This window comes from Trachypithecus francoisi, unplaced genomic scaffold (genome assembly GCF_009764315.1).
Source record: "Trachypithecus francoisi isolate TF-2019V2 unplaced genomic scaffold, Tfra_2.0 Lachesis_group10, whole genome shotgun sequence".
NCBI classification, from domain to species: domain Eukaryota; kingdom Metazoa; phylum Chordata; class Mammalia; order Primates; family Cercopithecidae; genus Trachypithecus; species Trachypithecus francoisi.
Window position 1 is genome coordinate 74,818,024 of NW_022681455.1, and position 27,487 is coordinate 74,845,510.

General features: G+C 41.8%; 1 protein-coding gene across 2 annotated transcripts in view; it reads right to left on the reverse strand.

Moving 5' to 3' along the window:
• PRKCB (protein kinase C beta) overlaps window positions 1-27,487 on the reverse strand; it is a 391,108-nt gene that overhangs the window by 124,883 nt on the left and 238,738 nt on the right. For both annotated transcript variants that reach the window (XM_033217733.1, XM_033217732.1), the window contains exon 6: window positions 1,098-1,254. In XM_033217733.1, coding sequence (XP_033073624.1) covers window positions 1,098-1,254 — 157 coding nt within the window. The remainder of the gene's footprint in view (window positions 1-1,097; window positions 1,255-27,487) is intronic.

The window sequence follows — 27,487 nt, forward strand, 5'->3', positions numbered from 1 at the left end:
AAGAAACATACTCAGTTTCCATCCCAGGCTAGCTCTCCAGGGAGTGAGAGCTTTTTCTGTTTGACAGCCTGTGGCTTAAATAGGCAGAGGCCCTAGATTGGCTATGGCATGAACAGTTCTAACTACTTTTGTTATCTTATGTCTTAATAGGGTTCAGGATATTCAGGAATTCCTATTGCCTATAAGAAATACAGGTATCAGTTGCATAACTGGGTGTGTATGGTTTCTAGCTGCACACAGGTGGGTTGAGAATGAGGCTGAGGAAATGTATGGAGAAAAATCCTGGGGAAATTGCCTGTTCTGAGACATGTCCTCGACTGAGGCTAAGAAGGGGCCCAGCTTTGCCCTGAGAGAGGGAAGAGGAGACAGGACAAGGAACCGTGCTTCTAGCTGGTGGCTAAAAACGTATGACCTCTAAAGTCCGACTGCCGGAAGCTGAATTCCACTCCACTCCATATTTGCTATGGGACTTTGGCATACTCTTTAACCTCTATAAACCCTATTGCTACATTGGGAATAAAATGAGTCGATGAAATCAGATCGCTTAACCCAGTGTTTGTCACACATCATATATGCTCAGTGAATTGGCTGTTATAACTAACTCCTGATGCCTAGATGTATAAGAAAGAGACTCCCAGATTCTTGGAGCCCTGGCCAGGGAAGACCCTCAAGGGAGGCTGGTGGAGATGTCCCAGCAGGCTGCAAGCCAAGCATCATCCATAAACCCAGCTCTAGAGAAGCTGTCACCATACCCTGTAGGTTATGTCCCCCTGTTTCCTGAGCCCCATCATTTCTCCCACAACTTGCCTTCACTTAGCAACACATCACACCATTTCCTATCCTACCCACTCCCCCACACCACAGGCATTCTCATCTCTATTAAAAAAAATAGCTCTAATTTTTTTCTTGGCTCACAACACAAAATTGCAGATGGAAGAGAAGGGAGGGAAAGAGAGGAATGAGGGAGGGAGAAGACAGAGAAGGAGGGAGGTAGGGAAGGAAGGAAACAGAAGCTAAAGGAAGAGGAACTCCCTGATCTCAGGTGGCCCATAACCCAACCTCCACCACCCATGCTCACTGCAGTCATTTCCACTTACAATCTAAATGTCTCGTTCCACTCAGGGTTGAGGGAGCATTTGATGGTTTTGGTCTTCTGTTTGCTCTCACTTTTGGGATCAGGAATCAGTTTCAGTTTTACGTAGGGATCTGACAGGCCATTGGGGTCCATAGGTACAAGGTTTTTAGCATCTCTTACTGAAAAAGAAAAAGCAGTTTTTGCCTTAATACTGTCCAACGTGTTTAAGCACCAAGCAGTGACGGCTGCAGAACTTGTGGAAGGTTCTTTGGCATCACACTTGTTTAGTGAGAAATTTAATTTTATTAACATCCATAGCTGAAGCAGCACACAAAACGAGATGGGCTGATAAGATGTCAACTCTGTTCAGTGTTGGTTAAAAATGGATTTCTGACTTTCACACAGCTCTTCCCATACCAAGATTAACTGTAAGTTTTCTAAGCTTATTTTCCACAAAGCCCATAGGAAAGGCTGGCTTCTTTAGTTTAGCATAAGGTTTTCAAAGTTCACCACACTATAGCATGTATCGACCCTTCATTTTTTTGCATGACTGAATAATATTCCATGGTACAGATATCCTACATTGTGTTTATCCATTCAGCAGCTGATCCACAGTTGGGTTGTTTCCACTTTTTGGCTGTTGTGAATACTGCTGCTATGAACATTTGTGTACCCCAATACAAAAGGTCACATATTGTATGATTCCATTTACATGAAACATTCCAAACAGGTAAATCCATAGAAACAGAAAGTAGACTACTATTAATAGTTGCCAGGGGCTGGAGGGAAAGGGAAAGGGGGAGTGACTGCTTAATGAATACAGGGTTTCTTTTAGAGGTGATGAAATTTCTGAGAACTAGATAGAGATGACGGTTGTCCAACACTGTGAATATTCTATAAATGTCACTGAATTGTACATTTAAAAATTGTACATAAAAAATTGATTAATTTTATGTTATGTTAATTTTACCTCCATTCAAAAAGAAAAAGCTTAAAAAGAAAGGAAGAATTAGCCTCTAAACCAAGGTACACCTATTATCCATGTATCACCCATAACCAGCACCCAGACAGCCCATAGAGAGAAGGTTGGGAAAATGTCAGTAGCGTTAGAGCTTAGCTCCACCCTGAGTCCAGAACACCAAGGTAAAGGAGGCTATAAGGCTAACATGGTGAAATCCTGTCTCTACTAAAAATACAAAAAAAATAGCTATGCGTGGTGGCAGGCGGCTGTGGTCCCAGCCTGCCCAGAGGCTGAGGCAGGAGAATGGTGTGAACCCAGGAGGCAGAGCTTACAGTGAGCCGAGATTGTGCCACTGCACTCCAGCCTGGGTGACAGAGCGAGACTCCATCAAAAAAAAAAAAAAAAAGAACTTAGAGAAGAAAAGGAGGCAGGGAATCAGCAGTGAAGATGCAACTGGCCGTAGAAAGGATGAGGGAGACTAAATCATCAGCCTGGAGACACAGGAAGTAGTTAATTAGGAATCAATTCAGAAACCAGTAATGCAGGTAGTCAATGGAAGGAGACTAGAAAATGATAATTGTACAGCTCTTAAGGATACAATGTCAATCATCTCACTTGCAGTAGAACAATCCACAGTAATATATTCAATCCAAATTGACTCTAACTATCTGCTAAAAGGTGAATACATAATGACTCCTATCAGGAATGCAAAGATGGCTCAACCTTAGGAAATCTATTTTCAATATATTCATCATATTTGTAGATCAAAGAAGAAAACCGTAAGACCATTGCAGTTATCTAGAAACAGCAGAGAATTTTCTTAACAGGATAAAGGCTATCTGAAATAACAGTACCATGGTTCATGATAAATGCAATTCCATTAAAGTAAGGAATAAGACAAAGGTACCCATTACCATAGCCATTATTCAATACTTTTTTTTCTCGTGTTCCATAAGTACAGTAAGAAATAAAGAGTTACCCTCTAAACCAAGATGCACTTACTATCCATGTATCACCCATAACCTGCACCCAGACAGTCCATAGGGAAAAGGCTGGAAAAACATCCACAGCATAAATAAAACCAGAAATTTTGTAAATTCAAGATGACAAGAAAAACAGATTAGAAGGAAGAATATTGGAAAGTAGGAGAGAAAGCACTCCCTCACTTCCTGCAACCTTTGCTCACCCCCAATCATAGTCATCTCCTCCCATGGTCATGCTCTGGAGCCTATTATCCCAGAAATTATACCACTTTCTCAATCTCAGTTTCAAGTACCCTACTGTCTTACCCCAATTTCTATTTTTCCAGTTCATTAGCTCTATTATTCTACTGCAGTAAATCTTCCCCTATTCATCAGTCCATTCTCCACCAATCAGTCCCCTGAACCCAACACACTCTCTTGATCTCCCTATTCCCTCTTGCTTTTATTCCATTCATCCCCAGATTTGATTTTATGGCGCATTTTAGCTGCTCCCTTGGAAAGACCCTCAACTCCCTTGCCCCTCTTTCTTTTTATTTTACTTATCTCACAATACCCCAGCCCTACTTAAATTCAAATACCTGTCCTTTCTTACTCTGTCCTTTTCCTACACTCAAACAGCTGACCGTTGCTGGAAAAAAAATAAGACTGACTTCCCTAAAATCACACAACTAGTAAGGGGTTGTGACCGAATAAATGAGATGGGAGAAGCATTGAATTGGCTACCAGGATGCAAGCTGTAACTTAGTCTGTGCTGACATTTTTTCTGCAATCCAGCAATATGGCACTGTCTTCTATATTTCCACAGGCTGAATTCATCTTCCATCTCAGCTTGCAAGCTACATCTCATTTTTATACCAAAAGCAAGATGTTGACCTTGATCAGTTAAGTTCAACAAGCAAGTCCCTACTAAGTGCTAAGCATTCTGCTAGGCTCTGGGGATATAGGGGACAAAATAAAATGTTAATGTTTTCCTCAGGACAGACCATATGGTGTCATGGACACAGGACTACAAGATCCCAGGGTCCGCATCTTACCAAGCAGTTACATCACACATATGAACCTCAATTTCTTGATCAATAAAATAAGGTTGTTACAAGAGTAAAATTGGACAAAGAATATACATGTTTAGCACAGAACCTGGAACTTAGAAAATACTTCAATAAATGTTAACTGTTATATATTACTGGTATTTCGTTATTATTCTTATTCATATTCAATGCCCTCTTTCACTATGTTTTTGGGGGGTGTGTGTGTGTGTGTGACAGGGTCTCTGTCACCCAGGCTGGAGTGCAGTGACATGATGATGGCTCACTGCAGCCTCGACCTCCCGGGCTCAAGTGATCCTCCCGTCTCAGCCTTCCAAGTAGCTGGGACTACAGGTGCTTGCCAACCCATGCCTATCTAATTTTTTAAAAAAATTTTTGTAGAGGTGGGGGTCTTTCCATGTTGCCCAGACTGGTTTCAAACTCCTGGATGCAAATGATCCTCCGGCCTTGGTCTCCCAAAGTGCTGGGGTTACAAGTGTGAGCCACTGTGCCTTGCCTGTTTGTCTATTTTTATTATGAAGACTTAACCATTTCCAGATGGACTGACTTCAAATGGAACAATTTGTGGTTTTCTTCTTAACAATGTATTTGATGTTTATTTGAACCCTTCCACAGGAGAGCTTCTTGTACATAAAAATTACTCAGAGGACTCATGAGACACAGATCTCTGGCATCCACCCCCACAGATAGATTCTGATTCCCTAAGTCTGCAGTGAAACCTGTCCATATGCTTTTCTAACACGTTTCCATGTGATGCTGATGCTGCCAGTCTATAAGACATGCATTAAGTAACATTGTTCTGGAGAAATAATAATTTCTCAAAATAACCATGCATTTTCCCCATAGAATATAATATCCAACTGTTACTTTCATTTCTTGAGCCTTCCAAGGAAAATAACATGTACCAGTTTCTAGGCTGGGATCTTGAAGTGACACATCTATCACAAAGTGAGCTGCACGCACACAGGATTGAGATACTCCGAGGCACCAGAAGCTTGTCTGTCTGGTTGATTGACAACACAGAGGCAAGAGGAAACAGCTCATCTTTCTTCTCCCTGGCAAGGCCACTTCCCCTCCGCCACCCCAGTCTTATGAACTGACACCACAAGGATAGTCACTGGAAAAAGATCTTCTATCATAAGCTTAAGGAATTTACAGCTCTTTTAGAGTGCTTTTTGCTGGACAAGAGTGTTGTATTTCGAAGCTGTCAATCTCAAGACTCGTGGTTTAAGAGTAATTTTTTTTTTTTTGAGACAGGGTCTCGCTGGAGTACAGTGGTGCAATCACGGCTCACTGCAGCCTTGATCTCCCGTGCTCAAGCGATGCTACCACCTCAGCCCCTTGAATAGCTGGGACTACAGGCAAGTGCCACTACACCCAGCTAACTTTTGAAAAATTTTTGTAGAGATGGGGTCTCACTATGTTACCTAGGCTGGCCTCAAACTCCTGGCCACGAGTGATGCTCCCACTTTGGCCTCCCAAAGTGTGGGGATTACAGGTGTGAGCCACTGTGTGCCGCCAAAAATGACCTTTTCTTGGGCATCTAATCATTGCAGAGCCAAACATTACTCCCTGAGGCATGACTCCACCTCTTCCCTCACCGTTATCGGTCCTTTCTTCTACTTGCGTCCTTTTGAGCTTATTCTCTACCAAAGGGGCCAAAACATTCCGCGGAACGGAATGCCGTGGAATGGATCCTGAGACTGCTGGCATTCACATCTCCAAGAGCTCTGGCTACTAAAATCACTCTGTCATGAGCAGTTGACAGTAGCTGCAGGCTAAGATCCAAAGGGCTGTCCCTCCTGAAGCGTTTCAAAGTTGAGTCGTGTTTCCCAGCAGCAAGAGAGCCGCATATGCATCGCGGAAGCAAATCTCTCCAGACCACACTTGGCGAGACCGACTTTGATTTTTCTTGATAAATGTTTCTTTACTATCTTTGTTGAAACTCAGCCAGCCCAGATGGTACCAAATGCTTCACACAAAGCAGAAATAGCAAACGTCCCCACTGGTGGAAGTTTGCTAAGGGTACAGGAGAAGCGTGTCCTGCTGCAGAGAACACTGTTTGCTATGGGCGTAGGGCTCTGGGTGCGGGGTGAGGTCTGCCTGTTTCCGTCTACGGGTCTTTAGAACACGCGAGGCCTCTGTATTCCGGTCCAAGTTCCCTAAGACAGCACCGAATCCATAAAAATATAGCATGCATGTTAACTATTTTCCCAAGAATTGTTCTTCACCAAGAACTTCCTTAATTGTTTTTTCTTTCTAAGAAGATACAATTATCTATCAGAAAACTTGGAATGATTGTGCTGCTTTCATACCCTGATTCCACATTATGTGAATCAGGAGCATCTCTTATTTAACTCCTTTTGAAGGAACTTTCCTCAGCATTATGAGTCTTGCTTTGTCCTCACTGTATGTCCTCAAAACAGTAATTCATTCAAATAAAGGATTTATTAAGAAAAAAAAAAAAGAACATTAATCCAAAGTAATATCCACTAACATTCAGCCTGAGGATGTCTGCAATGATAAAAGTAGGAAATAATCTGAGTGCCCATCAATGGGGGAAGCAGTAAATAATTTATGGCGCCTTCATACTTTGACGTACTTTGCCCGTGCTGATAATATTGGGCTATCTATATGCAGAAACATGTTGAAAAAAGCAAGATGAAGCATGTTGAAAAAAGCAGATGAGGGCAATATACTGCCTCTTTGTTTAAGAAAAAGGCGTGAAGGCATTAGTGGTTCAATTAGTGAAATCTGGAGCTGAACTGTCAGCTAATAGCATTGGGTCAATGTTGCATTTCCTCATTTGAATAAATGTACTAAGAATATTCTTGTTCTCGGGAAATATAAACTGAAGTATTCCAGGATAAGTGGAAAGCGTGACCCCAACTTACTCTCAGATGGATCAGAAAAAGAATGTGCATATACAAAAAAATATATTAGTAGAGAAAATGCTAAACCAAATGGGGCAAAATATAAACAATTAGTACACGAGGTAATGAGTACATAGAAGTTTCTTTTACTGCTATTGCCAAGTTCTGTCATTTTGAGATTATGTCAGAATAAAAAATTTTTAAAGGCCCTCCAAATATTTAAAAGAAAAGTACAGTAAAATGCATTTTCTACAAGGTCATATATGAATGTAAATCTGTAGAAAAGAGTCTGAAAAGATATACCCAAAATTGATTTAAAATAATGTCCACCTCTAAGGAACAGGTATAGAACCCTGATTTGAGGGTTGTGAGTAAAGATTTTAGCTTTATCAATCACATTTTAAATATTTGAGAAAGAGAATGTATTATTATATTGTGTTATTAAAACAACTTATAAATTCAGTTGTGCTTTGACAGTTTCCAAGAATCTATTGCCCTGGCTTTCAGAGACCCCATCCTGTTCCTCCAAAGACTTTATAGGGCAATTGGATCTGCAGGGTGATACTTAAAAACTTCTGGTTTGCATCACAGAACACAGAAAATGAGCTCCGTGGGGAATAGCACACAGACCCAGGATAACCTCATTGAGGTCAGCTGGACATCCTCAGCACATGCCCTAACCAGGGTTGGAGGGAGAGACTAAACAGGTGAATCATTTCAGAGCCATCAACCTATTTTCACTGTCCTACCCTGCCGTGCCCTCTTCTGTTTCAGATATCTGTTGGTGGCTGACAGTTTACCTGGTCCTTTGCTTGAAACCTCCTGCCCTGCCATACCTTCCTGAGTTGGAAGCTTCTTTAGCCTTTTGCTCTACAATCTAGATTTTTGTCCCATCGATTCCTGTTTACTTATTACTTCCTTCTAACCCAAGGTTCTCTGATGCTGTGGCTTTTATGAGCCCTGGAATCCCTCAGAAAATCCTTCCCAGCCTCTGTAACTGGCCACGCTGTGTAATCTTCACCTGATACGCTCTGATTACAAAACCAGCAAACGTGGGGTCTTTGGGCAGCCCACATCCAGCATCAAAGTCCTCCCTAGCACATCGTGGTCCCACAGGCTCCTAGAACAGCTGGCTTCCTGTCACTGCTGGCAGTGGTATAGTTATCACACATCTAATTATCTGTGTTGAGACAGACTTCCAGCTGGGACTGTCATGGTGTCTGTCAAGAAGAGAGCCTGTCAAGCCACAGCTAGTGAAGCAATGGTGGATAGCTAGTGTGGTGAATCAGGAACTAAGTTAGCAATGGCTGGACTTCAGAGTTAGGCAGACATGGTTGTCAATCCTACCTCTGCCATGACTCGCACTAACTGGGTGATCTTACTCAAATGACTTCTCTGAACCTTGGTCTCCCCACCCCCAAATTCTCACAATGCTACAGACAACTCAAATGGGCTCTTGGATAATAGTGGGGGTGACCATCCATCCCTGTTTGCCCAGAGCAACTTCAATTTAGAACTGTTGTCCTCACACTCTTAAGAGAGTCCAAATTTTAACAATAAATGATAAGACTACCCTAATGATAGAGGATAATAGTGTCAAAGTGGAATGTAAAGCATATGGCAGAGGCTCAACAAATGTTGATTTCCTTTATCCTTTCAGAGAATTTAGACCAAATTATGTAACAATCAAGATAAATTCCAGGGCTAAAAGAGTACCCCTCCAATGTGATTTTCATACAAATGAATCTTGGAGGAGGTCTGAAAATAATAGACGATGTGAAGGCAAATGTATCATCCATTCTTCTTATGACCTCCTCTCCACTCCAATCCAGGCATTTGGAGTTTCATATGGCAACTCCTCTGAACTCTCCAGTGATACTTTATCCTTTTATGTTTCTACTCCCTTTACTGGGCTTTTTTTTTTTTTTTTTCCACTTCATCAAACCCTCCAGTTCCTCAACTCTTTCCTTTTCTCTGGTCCATCAGTGCATTGCTATGGGTTTACTTCCTCCCTACCCCTTCCCATATGGAAAAGTCATTCAATCACTTCTGACCAGCAGCTTAAATGTCCTTACCTTCCTGTCTCTTCAATATCCTGTGTGCATACTCTCAACCATGAGTGAAATTTGCTCTAGAGAGTGTCCCCAGGGGAAAGTGTCACACACAGGGGCTTCATGCCACTATATATCCATGATCTCCAACCACAGCAAGGTTCTGCACACTGCTTGTCAACCCTATTGGGTGTCCCTAATTTCCCATTCCTTACAGAAGCAATTTCAAGATTTCAATTCTTGAGGCTTCCATCTGATTCCTACCTCCAACTCACTTATCCATCAATCTTTGGTATTACATGTTTTTGTCATTAATTTCTAGTTCTGTTTTATTTCATCAGAAAATATGGGCTGAGCAATTTCTGGGGGCATTTTGGAGGAAATCTAATGGGGTTTCCTTAACAAGTTAATATATCACTAATTTTGTGAATACTAGAGAAAAATGTAATTATTTTATTGAAGGGTTCAGGAATCAAGATAGAGAGGTATTTTATATTCACTCTAATTATGTTATTTAAATTATCTATATCCATTTTCTTAACCTCTTTTCTCTGTCCAAGACTGACAAAGTATGTTTTTAAAGCCCTTCTGTTGTGGTATTTCCATAAATTTCTCCTTTCATTTCTAGTTTTTGCTTTATGCGTTTTGACTCTAGGCTCATGATTACTTTTTATCCCCAGACTTTACTTACCATAATTAAAAGACTCATTTTATATAGTATATTATATATTTGTCCTGAACTCTGCTTTGAATACAGTACAGGTGCTTTTCCATTTGCTCTGGTCTTTTCTCTAAGAATATCTAATACACATTTACCCATGGATAAATGTTATTTGTTCTCTACTTCTGTCATTTATTTAGTGGTTATATTTATTTATTTGTCCCTTTCCCCTGCCATCTGCATTGGGAGAGCTCCTTAAGCTTGTTTCTGTATTACTTACTATGTTTTCTGCAGTAGGCACTCCTCTATCTACTGCTTCTACATAGTTTGATTTAGTCTACTGTTTTAAATTACTTTTTAGTATCATAACATGACATCCTTTTGCCTTCTGCATTCCTCTTACCCAGTCCCCTTTTCATCTTGACTATTGCCTTCTCTCTTTCTCTCTGTTCGTGTGTCTTTTATTAGTTTATTTTCTGCCTATAACATTTATTTTATGTGTTTATATGCAGTAAAATTGACTTTTTGGTGCACAGTCTTGTGCAAAAATTTATACATTTTAATGCATGTATAGATTCATGTAACGAGCACACAATCAGAATACAGAAGAGTTCTATCACCTAGGAAAAATTCCTCATACTTCCCCTCCACAGTCACATCCTCTTCTCATGCTCAGCCCCTGGCAACCACCGATCTGTTTCTCATCACTACAGTTTTATCTTTTCAAGAATAATACCTAAATGGAATCATACAGCAAGAAAACCTCTTGAGATTGCTTTCTCTTTCTCGGCAAAGGGCCTTTGAGGGTCATCCATATTGTTGTGTATATGAATAGTTAATTCTTTTTTATTGCAGAGTAGTATTTTATTGTATGGATGTATCAAGGTTTTTCTATTCAACTGTTAAAGAATATTTGAGTGGTTTTCAAATTTTAGTGATTACAAATAGAGCTGATATACTCACGGGTTCTTGTGTGAGCATAAAGTTTCATTTCTTTAAGATAAATAACTAGGAGTGGGATCATTCAGTAATATGCATTTGTTTAGCTTTATAAGAAGCTGCCACACTTTCCCAGAGCAGCTGTACCATTTTGCATTTCCAGAGTGATGGATGAGAGTTCCTCTTGTTCTGCATACTCATTAGCACACCATATTGACAGTATTTATTATTATTATCATCATTATTTTAGCCATTCTAGTAAGTGTGCAATGGTATCTCACCATGGTTTTAATTTGCAATTCTCTGATTTCTAGTGATATTGAATATCTTTCCATGAATGTATTGGCCATCCTTGTATTATCTTTGGTAAAATATTTGTTCAGGTTTTTAGATTACGTTTTAAGTAAGGTTGTCTGCATACGACAAGTCTGAGAGTTCCGATACAATGAGTTGGATACAAGTCCTTTGTCAGATATGTGATTTGCAAATATGTTCTTCCAGTTTATAGTTTGTCTTTTGCAAAACAAAAGTTTTTAAACTTTAATAAGGTACAGTTTATCACTTTTTTTCTTTTATGGGTCATGTTTTTAAGTGTCATGTCTAAGAATTCTTTGTATAACTACATAAAGATTTTCTCCTGTGTTGTCTGAAATGTTATACCTTTACATTTTACTCCATGACCCATTTGGAGTTAATTCCTGTAAAGGGTGTGAGATGGAGGTCAAGGTTCATTTTATTTTCATATGAATGTCTAATCATTCCAATATCATTTGTTGAAACACTATTCTTTTTCCATTTCATTGTTTTCGCACTTTTGTTGAAAATCAATAGGCCGTATTTGTGTGGGTCTGTTTCCAGATTCTCTATTGTGTTCCAATGGCTTATATCTATCCTGTCACCAATATCACATTTGATTACTGAAGCTTTATATAGTAAGACTTAAGATTGGGTACGGTAATTCTTTCAACTTTATTCTTCATCACAAGCATTGTTTTGGCCATTCTGGATTCACTGCCCTTCTATATAAGTTTTAGAAGCACTGTGTCCAAATCTACAAAAAATCCTGCTGGAATTTTGACTTGAATTTCATTAAGTCTATAGATCAATCTGTAAGACTTGCTATCTTTACTCTGCTGAGTCTTCCAATCCACAAACGTGTGTTATCTCTTCATTTATTTAGGTATTCTTTGATTTCTTTCAGTGTTTTGGAATTTTTAGCATATAGATTCTAGACATGTATTGATTTATACCTAAATATTTCCTTTGTTTTGAAGCTGCTGTAAGTAGTATTTTTTTAAATTTTGGTTTCTAGTTGTTAATATATAGAAACACGATTGAGTTTTGTGTGTTGACCTTGTATGCTGCAACCTAGCTAAACTCACTCATTATTTCTAGTAATTTCTTGGTAGATTCCTGTGGATTTTCTACATAAACAATACTGTTTTCTGTGTATAGAAACAATTTTGTTTTTTTCCTTTCCATTCCATATGTTTTTTATTTTTTATTTTATTATTTTTTTTGAGACAGAGTCTTGCTTTGTCACCCAGGCTGGAGTACAGTGGTGCAATTTCAGCTCACTGCAACCTCCGCCTCCCAGGTTCAAGCAATTCTCCTGCCAACTCCGGAGTAGCTGAGACTACAGGCACCTGCCACAACACCCGGCTAATTTTTGTAATTTTAGTAGATGTGGGGTTTCACCATGTTGGCCAGGCTGGTCTCGAACTCCTGACTTCAAATGATCCACCTACCTCAGCCTCCCCAAGTGCTAGGATTACAGGCGTGAATCACCGAGCCGAGCCCCATATGCCTTTAAAAAAATTTTTTTGTCTTATTGTGCTGGTTATGATATGATGTTGAATAGGACTGGGGAGGGTGAACATTCTAGTTTTGTTTCATAGCTTAATGGGAAAGCATGCACCTTTCAGCATTAAGTATGTTACAAGTTTTTGGTAGATACTTCTTACTGGGTCAAGAAAGTTCCCTTCTATTTCTCATGTGCTGAGAACTTTCATCATAAATGAATACTGAATTTTGTCCAATTTTTTCTGCATCAATTGATATGTTCATTTTTTTTCTTTCTTTAGATACGGTGAATTACATTGGTTGTTTTTTTATTATTATTAAGCCAGCTTGCATTCTCAGGATAAAACTCATTTGGTTGGAGTATATTTTTCATTTATACATTGCTGAATTTCATTTGCTAACATTTCAATGAAAATTTTTACATTTATGTTTACAAAGAGTTCTTACACATGACACTAAAAACATGAGCTATAAAAGAAAAAAATGATAAGCTGTACTTTATTAAAGTTTAAAAACATTTGTTCTGCAAAACACAAACTACGAACAGGAAGCAAATATTTAAGGTATTTGCTTGAAGTTTTCTTGTACTATTTTTGTCTGGTTTTGGTATGAGGGTAGTGCTAGCCTTATAAAATAAGTTGAAAAGTGTTCCCTTCTCATCTGCTTTTTAGGAGAATCAGTATTATTTCATCTTTAAGTGTTGGTAGAATTTACCAATATAGGCCAGGTGCGGTGGCTCACACCTGTAATCCTAGCACTCTGGGAGGCCAAGGTGGGCGGATCACAAGGTTAGGAGATGGAGACCGTCCTGACTAACACGGTGAAACTCCGTCTTTACTAAAAATACAAAAAATTAGCTGGGTGTTGTGGCGGGCACCTGTAGTACCAGTTACTTGGATTCTGAGGCAGTAGAATGGCGTGAACCCAGGAGGCAGAGCTTGCAGTGAGCCGAGATCGTGCCACTGCACTCCAGCCTGGGTGACAGAGCAAGACTCTGTCTCAAAAAAACAAACAAAGAAAAAAAGAATTTACCAATATAAATTTCATTTTAAACACTTTTTAATCTGGATTCCACAAAATATAATGTGTTACACTTTTATTTTCTTTCAGTTCAAAATATTTTCTTATTCCCTTGAGACTTCCTCTTTGAACTAAACCATGGATTATTCAGAAGTTTGTTTGTTAGTTTCCATATTTTCCCAGGGGCTCTACTCTTATGATTTTACTTCTACCTAAATACTGACAACTCCCACCCACACCTCTTTTCTGGCCTTTACGACTATATGTACAACTGTCCATTGGCTATCTTGTACTGGATGTCCCATATGTATGTCACATTCAACATGTCCAACAACACTCATTATCCTCCTGCTCCCCTGACACCACCATGTCTCCTCCCTGTCTTTCAATGCCAGTCTTAGTGAGTATTTAACCATCTACCCAGCTGCCCCAGTAAGAATCTGGAAATCATTCTGGTCTCCTCCCTTTGGTGCAATCTCCAACCATGTGCTGTTTGATCTGCCTCTTTCTCATTTTGTGTACCTGAGTCCCTACTATTCATATCGCTGCCATCTGAACAATAGTAAGTGTGCCATAGAATTACTGTGATTATTAAGTTATATTTGAAGCCTGGTATTGTGCTGGGCAGGTGATGAGTGATTCATAAACAGCAGCTGCTCATATGATTGCTGTTTGGCCACTCACTTTTCTTCTCCTGGTGAAATTAAGATCCTCCTCATTGGTTTCCTGCCTCCAGTCTTCTATTGAGCCCTTCCCTTCACTCCCCCACCAAAGTGATCTTTCAAACGCTGGAAACCGATCACACACTCTGCAAACAAAAATCTTTCATAATTTTAGAAAATCTATTAATAATATGATTCGCTATAAAACTAGGTCAAAGGAGAAAAACTATATAATTATCTAAAAAACTGACGAAAAAGGCGACTGACAAAATTCAATAACCATTCATCCTTTTAACACTTAGAAAAATAGAAACAAATGACTGCTTTTCTTGACGTAATAAATATACCAACAGCCTTCATTATGCTTCCTGGTAAAACTCTAGAGGCATATCTATTAAGGCCACAATCAAATTAAGAATGCCCACCATCACTATTATAATTTAACATTGTTCTGAAAGTACCAATCAATGCAATTACATTTTTTAAAAGTATTGTATAAGATGCTTAGATGTTGGAAAAGAGGACACAAAATCAGCTTGGATTGTCTGAATTGTATCTTAGAAAAATTCCCCAAAGATTCTGGCATCTGATTGATACCACTTCTCTGGTTTGTCACCCTGATCAACTTTTTTCCATTTTTAATCTCTTTGTCGTTTCAGTGGGAATTTGGAAGAAGGAGACATTCAATATATGGTTGCAGTTGAGCATGAATTACATTTTTAGTTAGAAAAACAAATGTTACTCTAAATCTGAGAGAAAGAAATCATTGTGTAAAAGCGGGGCTGGTCTTGCGCACATAATTCTTAACAAATTGGAACTGGACACAACGTGGGTGCGCCAAGGTTCAGTCCAGCTGATACTCGGACTTCTGAGAGCTTTGCAACACTGCCAAATGTCACGTGCTTCCGTGTGACGAGACCACCAAACAGGCTTTGTGTGAGCAACAAGGCTGTTTATTTCACCTGGGTGCAGGCGGACTGAGTCCCAAAAGAGAGTCAGCAAAGGGTGATGGGATTATCATTAGTTCTTACAGGTTTGGGATAGGCGTACAAAGTACCTTCTTAAGAGCGGGGGAGAAAATATCGTATCAGTTAGGGTGGGGCAGGAACAAATCACAATGGTGGAATGTCATCAGTTAAGGCTATTTTCACTTGTTTTGTGGATCTTCGGTTGCTTCAGGCTATCTGGATGTCTACGTGCAGGTCACAGGGGATATGATGGCTTAGCTTGGGCTCAGAGGCCTGACACCAAAACCATGCAACTTTTGTGCTCAGTAACTGAGTCCTCCTGGGACCCAGAAGCGTTAAAATCTTGGAGGTTTTATGACCCCCTAAACCCAGTTTAGTGTCAGCTATTTTCTACAGAGGTTTCCCTGGTCATTCTGGGTCCTACAGTTCCCAGTGTTGCTCCACATTTATTCTGACTCCACACAACCACAAGCCCACAAGTGCGGAGACAATCTCCCTCAACAGAGAAGATCTGGGTTAGTCCCCCTTTGAGCTCTCGCAAGCCCAGTCTTTTAATCACTGGCATTCCCCAGCGGTGTCGACAATGTCAACACTGGATCTCACTGGGGGATGTAGCACTTGCTACTTTACTCACGCACGGCAGAGTTTTCAGGGCTTGATGCAGATGGAAGAGGAGCTCTTCAGCCCAGCTTGGAAAAACAAGAGTAAACCTGCACCCATAAACATCTGTTCCCCTCAGTTTGGTCCTGAGGGTCTTTCTGTCTGCCTAGGACAGATGGTTTGGGAGTTAAGCATCCAATAAGTGAGCTTTATTTCTTGTTTGGAGACCACCTCCTGCCTCAAGTTAAGTGAAAACAAGTAGGGCAGATGGGGTTTACCAATACCTCACTCACATCCTTGGGACAGGAACTAGGATGGAGTGCCATGGGGTCCCACCCTTGCCTGGGTGCTGAGTAAATGCAGCATGAAGCATGGAGGCAGGAGGTGTTTGACAGCACCCTCCCCCGCACTGCAGCGGCTGCAGACATGGCTCTGGGTGCTGCTTTGCAATGTGATTATTTCTAAAGATGTGACACAAATACTAACATGGAGTCCCTGGAGCTGCAGAGTTGCTACTTGGCAGCTTAATTTGGACATTCAATCAAAACTGTCTGTCGGCAGCTCTGCACAGCCCAAGCAGCATAGGGCCAGAAGCCCCACAATCTGCTCAGTGAGAACGCTAAGTGATGGGTTTAATTTTCAGAAGCTTGGGACAAAAGCCTTCCCAGCTCTGAGGAAGGCGGGTTTACCTCCCTTCTCTAGAGAAACAGTGCATATTTTCTCATCTCTTCAATAGGTTCCCTGCTTTGATAGAAGAGCCCTGTCTATATTAACCACATCACTGAATCATGGAATTCAAAGGACTTTTAAAAACTCAGAGGCACATTGTCAGACGATGATCCTCAGTCAGTCAGGGAAAAGGCTACCATTTGAAGACAAGTTTCCTGTTTCTTCTACTGTTGTTCAGGAGAAGAAAACATCTGTTAGAAGAGGTCCCAGCAGTTGAATGCTTCCTTGTTTCATTGTCAAACATCCTCAGTCACACAGAAGCACTAAAAGAGAGTGCTGGATACATTTATCCTAAATGGATATACGATTACATGGCCAGATGGGCTGGGTGCGTGGATGGATGAATGGGTTAGATGGATGAATGGGTTAGACGGATGAATGTATGGATGAATGTATGAGTTAGATGGATGGATGGATGGATGGATGGAGAGATGAATGCATATGTGGATGGATGGATGGGTTAGACAGACAGATGAATGTATGAGTTGGATGGATGGACGGATGGAGAGATGAATGAATGGGTGGATGGATGGTTAAGTGGGTGAATGAGTAACGTAATGGGTCTTAACCAACTTGAAGGAAACTGGCATCCTTTCCACTTTCTTTTTATCATAATTTTACCAAACTATCCATATCTCAAGGCATCTACTGAATCTGCCCCATCCCACATCCCTCCATTATTCACCACTGTAGACACACACAAACACATACACACACACACACACACGCATGCATCTTCAAAATACTTCCAAATGGCACAGCCCAAGCACAAGCTAACCAGTACTGATGCTGTGCTCAGTACTGGAACAGGGTCCTCCAGGCCCCCTGATATTCCCAGGTACTAACTTTACTTGCCAAGCTGTGGGGAGGTCCGAGAGGGATCCCAGGGGAGCAGCTGGGATCATGGGAAGAGCTGCCTTTGGAGAGAGCTGCAGCTATTTTCCAGCAGGTGCAGAAGCACTGCTGGAGTATTCTGGAAGAATGTCTAACTACACTGGGATGCAAATATAAATCTGATGACCATCTATAAAGGGGCGCACAGCTGAGATAGACAGAGTTCCAGCACAGCCCCCGCCCTATGCCTCTGCCTGAAATTCCAAACTCTGTCCAGACAGAGGTAAATATTCCAGGGACCCTGGCCATCAGCAGATGCTATACTCCGGCTCCCTGAGAGCAAGCCCTGTGCTGTTTCCTTCTGCGACTCAGACAGTGAGTTAAAGGCACACTTGTAGCAAGGTAATACGTTGAGGTTTGAAGTGCCTGTTTCTCCCACTTTGCACTTCATTGAATTCTGTCACTTGTACCCTGAGGCTCCTCCCCCCAGACCGTGCAGCTAGACGTGAGTCATCCACTGCCTTAGGGAGAAAGTTGTCAAGGTATTAGTGAGGAACCAAACCAGTGAAGGCTGACTTCTCAGTTCTGAAAGCTTCTGCCTCCACCTTTCTCCCCATCAGACTCCAAAAGCTGAACTCCAGGATGACAGAGAGAGTAGATAAAGAAGCACATAATGCCCCCTTTTTGCTCTATGATTTGCCCCTCTACTCTCTACAGTCTGAACTACCCCCACCTTTCACCTCTTTTAACCAGAAAAGCCAAAACACTCCTGTGCATCTCCCCCACAACTGCCAATCCTGGAAAGAGGCTGAGTCCAAATCCCAATTGGGCTTAACTGGGGCATATAAATAAGGCTTTTAACATGCTCCAAACAATTCCCCTTTCCCTCACACCATGGCTGAGAAGTGCTGTTTCAGAGAGTGGTTCTCAAAGGGTGTGACCCAGACTAGCAGCATCAGCATCACCTGGGAACTCGTTAGAAATGCATGATCTCAGGCCCTGCCCAGACCTGCTGAATCGAGGATGGAACCCAGCAACCTGTATTTTAACACACCTTCCAGATGACTCTGATGTGACACTCATGTATGAAAACCACTGCTTTTGACCAGTGCTGTTGAAGACAGCCACACAAGGGTAGGAAGAATTCTGGACAGAAATACAGTTACAATTCTGCATTAATCAGGGTATACTTTGACCCACTTCCTTGCAACTGAAAGTCAGGGAACACTGGATACTGACCATTTCCAACCTTGTTGTTCCTATAGATAGGATTTCTGACATTAGAATCATAGGCTTTTGTTTAAGAGTTGCTTAAGCAGATCCTGAATTCCAGCAGAATAGCTGACGCCAACCAGTTTAAATATCCCCCAACAGAGGAATTGAATCAGCAAGAGAACACAGCTTCTTTATTTCCCTGTCCCATGACTGCATCCTGCTCTTTTCCACCAATCAACAATCTCCACACTTCAGCCCACCGCAAAACCCTTAAAAATCCCAGCCTCAAACTCTTCTGGGAGATGGATTTGAGGTTTCCTCCTGTCTCTTCCCTACAAGTAAACCTGTTTCTCTGCTGCAACCCAGTGTCCTAGTGTGCTGACTTGTTGCATGCATTGGGCAGTGAACCTATTACAGTTACACCATCCGATAGAACTTTCTAAAATAATGGAAGTGTTTGCTATCCATTATAGTAACCACTAGCCACATGAGGCCACTACATACTTGAAATGTGGCTATTGTTTTGGAAAAATTGAGTTTTGCATTTTATTTAATTTTCATTAGTTAAATATATATATTTTTTGAGATAGGGTCTTGTTCTGTCACCCAGGCTGGAGTGCAGTGGTGCAATCATGGCTCACTCTAGTCTCAACCTCTTGGGCTCACGTGAGCCTTCTGCCTCAGCCTCCTGAGTAGCTGGGACTATAGGCATATGCCACCACATTTGGCTAATTTTATTTTTTGTAGGTTTTTGCTACATTGCTCAGACTGGTCTCAAACTCCTGGCCTCAAGCAATCCTTCTACCCTGGCCTCTCAAAGTGTTGGGATTACAGGCGGGAGGCACCATGCCAAGATTGTTAATTTAAATTTAAATAGCCCCACGTGGCTAGTGGCTGCCATATTGCACAAAGCAGTTTAGACCATTGCATCAGCCTCCTGACAGATTTCCCTCCCCTCCTCATCTCCTTTCAGGTCACCCTATAAGCTTCAGACAAATTAATCTTTCCAGAACGCAGATCTTATCATGTCATTCCTACTCTCGGAACATCCTCACTGACTACTGTTGCCTACTGATTTTAAATACATGTTCTTTTTGTTCTTTTTTAGTAAGCCAAAATGTTTTATTCCAAAATATGATAGAAAATAGATTAAATAATAATAGTTAACGGTGAATGAGCTCTTACTATATGAGCCAAGCACTATTCTAAGGACTGCACATGAATTATCTCATTGAATCCTTACAAGAACCTTATGATGTGAGTGTTATTGTTTTCCACGTTTTACTGATGTGGACCTGAGAGCTGAGGGGGTTGAGTGATTTGTCCAAGGTACAGAGAGCCAATAACAGCAGAGCGGGATTTGAACCCTCGCCATCTCCCTCCCAAGGCTGCACTCTTAGCCATGACATCACATTGCCTCAGAAGATCCATCTGGGTCAGATTATTTTTCCCTCTTAGGGTGCCCTTTATGAAATCTATAACCATGGTCACACGTTCTATGGCAGTAGCTTCGAGGTCTGTCTTGAACACATCATTTGCTCTTCTATAGTGAGCAAGTGAAAGCTATCATCAGCTGTCTTGGACTCCTTCTGGAAAAGATCAACATATTTATCCCCAAAACAGCATCTTTCCATCTCAGAAGGTACACCGGACACATTTTAGGTAAAGTCAGCACATTGTTCATCAAGGTATAAGAAACATGATTTTGGGGGCTGGGGATGAATATTGAACTTTAGATCAAGACATTTAAAAAATGGGCCAGGTGCAGTGACTCACACCTGTAATGCCAGTACTTTGGGAGGCCAAGGAGGGAGGATCACTTGAGGCCAGGAATTTGAGATTAGCCTGGGCAACACAGCAAGACCTTGTCTCTACAAAAACAATTTTTACGATTAGCCAGACATGGTGGCACGCAACTGTAGTCCCAGTTACTCAAGGGGCTGAGGTGGGAGGATCACTTGAGCCCAAGAGTCTGAGGCTGCAATGAGCTATCATTATGCCACTGCACTCCAGCCTGGGTGACAGGGCAAGATCCTGTTTCTAAGAAATAAATAAAAATGGCAAAAATGGTTAAGACAGGTAGGATTCAAACAGGTGGGCAATGGGAGGCCATCTTTAGGAGAGGTTCTTACAGATACAACAGTTCTAATCCTGACCTCATCACAGGTCTGATAGTCAAAATATTTAGCAAGCGGTTTATCCATCAGAATGGACACAGCCAAAGCCCTGGAGTAGATGTGAAGGCTCCCACTGAACTAGACATTCACCTTTTCACTGTCAGATCACATCCAGGGCTCTTGGAGAAGAAACTAACAAGGCCAGAGAGGCAGAGGACATCTGGGGGTATTTCTTAGTTGCCAACTGGCATCGAGATATTTTGATGCTTTGATAATTATCTCTGATCAAGATGACTGAGCACTGCATAAATACTTCCTCTTTACAGTAAGGTATACTTGAGCTACTGAATAGTTTCATTTTTAAACAGCCTTAAAAAGAGACAGAGTTAGGCCAGGTGCGGTGGTGCATGCCTGTAATCCCAGTGCTTTGGGAGGCCGAGGTGAGTGGATCACCTGAGATCAGGAGTTCAATATCAGCCTAGCCAACATGGTGAAACCCCGTCTCTACTAAAAATACAAAAATTAGCTGGGCCTGGTGGCACATGCCTGTAATCCCAGCTACTTGGGAGGCTGAGGCAGGAGAATCATTTGAATCCAGGAGGCAGAGGTTGCAGTGAGCAGAGATTATGACATTGAACTCCAGCCTGGGTGACAAGAGGGAAACTCTGTCTCAGAAAAAAAAAAAAAAAAAGGAGAGAGAGAGTTAAAGAAAGCAGATTGGCTGGTTGTGGTGGCTTACGCCTGTAATCCCAACTTTTTGGGAAGCTGAGGTTGGAGGATCACTTGAGGCCAGGAGTTGGAGACCCCCATCTTTATAAAAAATAAAAATAATAATTATCTGAGCATGGTGGTGCATGCCTCTAGTCCCAACTACTGAGGAGGCTGATGTGGGAAGATTGCTTGAGCTCAGGAGCTCAAGCTCCAGGCTGCAGCAAGCTATGATCGTGCCACTGCACTCCAGCCTGGGTGATAGAGAAACACGCTGTCTCAAAAAAATTAAAAACGAAAGCAGACTGATGGTTGCCAGGGGCTGGGAGGAGGCAGGAATGGGTAGTCGCTGCTTAATCAGTATGTGGTTTTATTTTAGAGTGATAGAAATGTTTTGGAACTAAATAGCGGTGGTGGTTGCACAACACTGTGAATGTACTAAATGCCACTGAACTGTTCCCTCTAAAACAGATAATTTTAAGTCATGTGAATTTCACCTCAGCAAATTTTTGAAAACAAAAGGCAGGGGGGTTAAACTCTATCCAAATTGCAATCAGCCCATAAACAAGCAGCAACCTGAATTGGGCACCCTCACGATGATAATAATGTCCTTGCTGAGATCCTGGAGCAGGGCCCAGTGATGCCGACGACCCCTACAGAATGTGTCCATTGTGATTATTAACTCCACAAAGGCTTGGGCATGGTTACTGCAACTAAACGCCCTCTTCGCCCCCCACCATAACTTCCAGTCTTCCCTGCACCATCTCCTTACATGATGTAGGCCAGACTCCAGCTACTCTTGGCTGCCGGCTGTTCCCTGCAAGATCCTGCCTTCATAGGAGGAGACAGATGGGATCTAGTGTCCAGGACCACATCCCACAGCTACTGCCCAGAGACATGTGCAGAGTGGACAAGCCAGGCAGGTACTCAGTCTCTTTACCACCCTAGGACCTTTACCCCCAAACACAAGTAGAACCACTGGCCCTGTTAAGTTGAGCTAGACTAGCGTTCTCAATTCTGGATCCACATTAGAATCGGTGGAAATTGGAAGGTTGGACAGGCTGCTCCTCTTACTCCTTTTCCCCAGTCCTGTTTTTGTTTTTTTGTTTTTTTGTTTTTTCCAGACAGGGTCTCACTATGTTACCCAGGCTGGTCTCAAACTCCTGAGCTCAAGAGATTCACTCATCTTGGCCTCCCAAAGTGCTAGGATTACAGACGTGAGCCACCGTGCTGGGCCATGTTTGTTTTCAAGGCAATGCAGAGAAGAGGTAGCTCAGGCTCCTCTTACCACACCAGACATGAGGAGTTCTGAGAGGTCTGAAGGCAGAGTAAGCCTCGAATGGAAAGCCAAGAGAGAATGCTTAGGGTGTATCACGATGATGAGGTCATTAAGCTCCTCCCCTATCTCTGAAAGCCCCAAGTGCAGCATCCAAGTCCTTAACTCACATCCTCACATCAGCCCTGGAGTGGAGAGGGGCTTTGAGCTCCCCCTTCAGGTCACAGTGTGTACCATCCTTTGCCCAGAGTGTTCCCTCCCTTGGCCTTTGGCCCAAAGTTCATTCATCCATTCAGTTAGATCTCTAAGGCCACCTCTTCCCGGAAGCCTTTCCTGACTTCATCTGACCCACCACAGGATTTGTTCCTTTCTTATCTTCAGTGACACAGTATACTTTAGAGATATATGTACTTGCTTTACTTGTTCTGCTATATTAAATAGAGTTCCTTAAGGGAAGGGACTGTGACTTCCTAACTTTTCTGGCCAAGGGCTTGGCCTCAGGATTAGACAGACCTGAGTTTGAGTTAAAAGTGATACCACTTTCTAGCTGTGGAGCCTTAGAGGATTACTTAACCTCTCTGAGCCTCAGTTTCCTCATCTGTGATATGAGAATAGCAACAGTGTTCCCTCAAGATCTCTGAGAGTGCTGAGGAGCTATAGACTTCATGCTATTACATGTGTCATAATGACAGCAACTCCTAGTCATTATTATTACTCTGTTCTATTAAGTGCCTGGGATACTATTTTCTACATGTTTCATAGATACTTAATAAATGATTTTTAAATGTCATTAAATTCCCTGGTTTCAAGGCTGGGCGCAACGGCTCATGTCTGTAATTCCAGCATTTTGGGAGGCTGAGGCAGGCGAATCACTTGAGGTCAGGAGTTTGAGACCAGCCTGGCCAAGATGGTAAAAACCCATCTCTACTAAAAATACAAAAATTAGCCAGGAGTGATGGCGTGTGCCTGTAATCCCAGCTACTTGGGAGGCTGAGGCATAAGAATCGCTTGAACCCAGGAGGTAGAGGTTGCAGTGAGCCAAGATCGTACCACTGCACTCCAGCCTGGATGACAGAGCGCAAGACCTTGTCTCAAAAAAAAAAAAAAAAAGAAAAATTCCCTGGTTTCCTGCAAGATGAAAAGTTCACTATCGCAGAGCCACAATCCCAGTATGAGTTAATGTCCCTTCCCTGGTTGCACAGGATACCTTGCACTTGTGTCTGGCACGGCAGTCCTAACACTTTGCTGTCATTATCCATTTATTTGCTGTATTGACAGTGGTGACTCCATAGCACAGCACAGTGTGAGCCACACACTGAAGGAAGGAAGGAATGGCCCTGAATCACATCATCTCAGGAGTACCCGTTTGGAATGGAGAAGAATCTTAAGACCTCCAGCCCAGAGAGAATATACAGGTTTTGCGATTTGTTCTAGGCTCTGAGGATATGATGACAATAGCAATGACAACTGTTATTCACCACACACTATATGCCAGGCACGGGTTTGTTTTGTTTTGTTTTGTTTTGATGCAGTCTTGCTGTGTTACTCAGGCTGGAGTACAGTTGTGCAATCACAGCTCCCTGTAGTGTCAACCTTTGCCATTCAAGTGATCCTCCCACCTCAGCCTCCCAAGTAGCTGGGACTACAAGTATACCACCATGCCTGGCTACTTTTTAAAATTTTTTGTAGAAACAGGGTCTCACTGTGTTGCAGACTGAAATCAAACTCCTGGGCTCAAACAATCTTCCCACCATGGCCTCCCAAAGAGGTGGGATTACAGGTGCGAGCCACCACACTCAGCCCCAGGCACTGCTTTAAGCACTCTATACACAGTACAGCATTGCTTATCCCCAGTGCTCAGTCTCTTCCTGGCCAAACTTCACCATCTCACTCTGGGAGGCAGAATCCAGTAGTTGAAAAAAGTCAGAGTCTTACATGATTTAAAAACAGGCTGTTCTGAGGCCATCTGTTTCATTTGCCCCAGGACATGGGGACTGGACCAAGCTGTCCTCTAACATGGCACCTCCTGCATTTCATGTACCCTTATCAGATCTAAAGCCACTTTCTTTACCAAATTAGTCAAGTGTGATGGTGAGGAGCTTAAACCCAGAGATCCTGGCAGATCAGCTCTGCCATAGAGCAGCTGTGTGACCTAAAATTTACCTAACTTCTCAGTCACTCAGTCTCCTTGTTTAAAAAACGGGGTGAATGATAAGGATGTTGGCTCATAGAAACACTGCAATCATTATGAATTAATAGAATGTCTGGCATACGGTAAACATTCACTATGTGCTACTTTGTTATTATTGGCTCTTATTTTATATCAATATCTCCACAGTGTTCTACCAGAATACTTAGTAACCTTTACTTCACTATCTTCACTCCCCAAAGTTCTCAGGGTCCCCTACCAGGACCTGAAAGAAATGAGGATTCCTCGCTCTATCACTGATGCTCGCAACACCCTTCTTTAAAAATAATTTTCTGAACCAAAGCAAGTATTACCTTAGATCTTATCCCAAAATTAAATAAATGCTTTCATTTGTACATTCACCTTCTGGTCTTTTTCCATATTAACATTCAATTTTTACATAATTATACAACTCTAAACCTATTTTGTATTTTATATTTTTATTTAATATCATACCACTTCAGGCAATGATAAAGCAGCTCTCCCACTGACAACAACTATAAAAGCCAGATAAAAACATTTTTCAAGAAATTGTAATTTCGAAGGAATTAGAATTAAGGTAAGTCCAATATTCTGTGTGTCTTTTTTTTTCCCCCCTTTGGGCCATAAATCAATTCTCAACACAAGGCAAGGGACTAAGAAGCTAGACAGAGGGCAGCTGCTAAGAAGGAGGGAGGCCACCAGAACTTGAAGCTTATTCTTAGGGCTAGGAATCAAAGCTTCCGGGGAAGGCAGGACTTGACGGGCCAAATCATAGTGGGAAGGGAAGAGCAAAGAAGTGAACTCAACACGAGGCATTTATTTTTCTCTTGAGGCTCTACCAGTCACACTGCAGAGGTTGAGACACAAAACAGAAATCAGCTGAGAGGTTTTTGTCAGGCTCATGGTGTTAGAGAAATAAATATTGGGGTTCAGGACCCAGTTAAACGGAGGGCCCTGCCAAGTCTTCAGCCTCAGAGTTGGAAACCTCTACACCATAGGAATGGAAATGAACCAGGAATAGAACAAACCTTACAAAGGCTATAAACCAGTACACAGTGAGCTCGAGCTCGATCACCACCAGAAGGGTGACCCCAACCTGCATGGAAAATAACCTCTTCCACAGCTCTCTCTCTCTCTCTTTTTTTTTTTTTTTTTTTTTTGAGGCAGAGTCTTGCTCTGTCACCTAGACTCACTGCCACCTCCCTCCGCCTCCCAGGTTCAAATGATTCTCATGCCTCAGCCTCCAGAGTAGCTGGGATTACAGGCATATGCCACCAGGCCAGGCTAATTTTTGTATTTTTGGTAAAGATGGGGTTTCACCATATTGGCCAGGATAATCTCAAATGCCTGATCTCAGGTGATCTGAGATCAGGTCTCCCCCGAAAGTGCTGAGATTACAGGCATGAGCCCCGTACCGTCCAACAGCTTTCTAATTTAGCAAGGAATCATCTGTAATTCAAATAAAACTTCCAAACATACCAAGAAATAGGACCAGAAGCAAAAAACACCCAGGCGTGGTGATGCATGCCTGTAATCTCAGCACTTTCAGAGGCCAACAAGGGCAGATGCCTTGAGCTTAGGAGTTCAAGACCAGCCTGGACAATATAGTAAAAACCCATCTCTACAAAAATACAAACATTAGTGGGGTGTGGTGGTGCACATCTATAGTCCCAATTACTCAGGAGACTGAGGTGGGAGGATTGCTTGAACCCAGGAGGCAGAGGCTGCAGTGAGCTATGATTGCACCACTGCACTCCAGCCTGGGTGACAGAATAAGATCCTGTCTAAAATCTTAAAAAAAAAAAAAAAAAAAAAAAAAATGAAAAAACAGACAGGGGGCAGATTCATAGGTGATTCAGACAATGGAATTATCAAACATGAACTCAAAAATAACTGATTAAGATGTTTAAAAGAGGGGAGAAAGGATGACAATGTGGAGAGTTTCACTAGAGAACTATTGGCTACAAAAAAGAAACCGACTGGGTACAGTGGCTCACACCTGTAATCCCAACACTTTAGGAGGCTGAGGTGGGCTGATCACTTGAGGCCAGGAGTTCAAGACCAGCCTGGGGCAATACAGCCAGACCTCATCTCTATAAAAATTTTTAAAAATTAGCCAGGCTTAGTGGTATGCACCTATGGTCCCAGCTTCTCAGGAGGCTGAAGTGGGAAGATTGCTTGAGGCCAGGAGTCCAAGGCTGCAGTGAGCGAATGATTGTGCCACTGCACTCCAGCTTAGGTGACAGAGCAAGACCCTTGTCTCAAAATAAATAAATAAATAAATAAAGCAAATGAAAGCTTTAGAATTAAATATACAATAATTCCCAAGCTGATGGACATTCTACCAAATACTTGACCAGTACTTCTCAAAACTGTCAAGGTCGTGAAAAATAAGAAAAGATTGAGAAATTGTCATAAACCAGAGGAGACTTACGAAACATAACAACTTAATATCATTTGGTATCCTACGTGAGATCCTGGAATATACAAAGAACATCAGTGAAAAAAAAAAAGGAAAATCCAAATAAAGTCTGGAGTTTCGTTAATAGCACAGTACTAATTAGTGTGAATGTCTTCATTTTGACGAATGTATCATGGTCATGTAATGTGTTAATAACGGGAAACTGAGCGAAGGGTATATGGGAAGTCTATCCTCTGCAACTTTTCGGTACATTTAAAACTATTCTAAAATAAAAAGTTTATTTAAAATACAATACTTAAAATTAATAACTCAGTGCATGACTTAGCAGCAGATTGGAAGCAATTAGAACGCAAATTAGTGAGCTGCAAAACAGA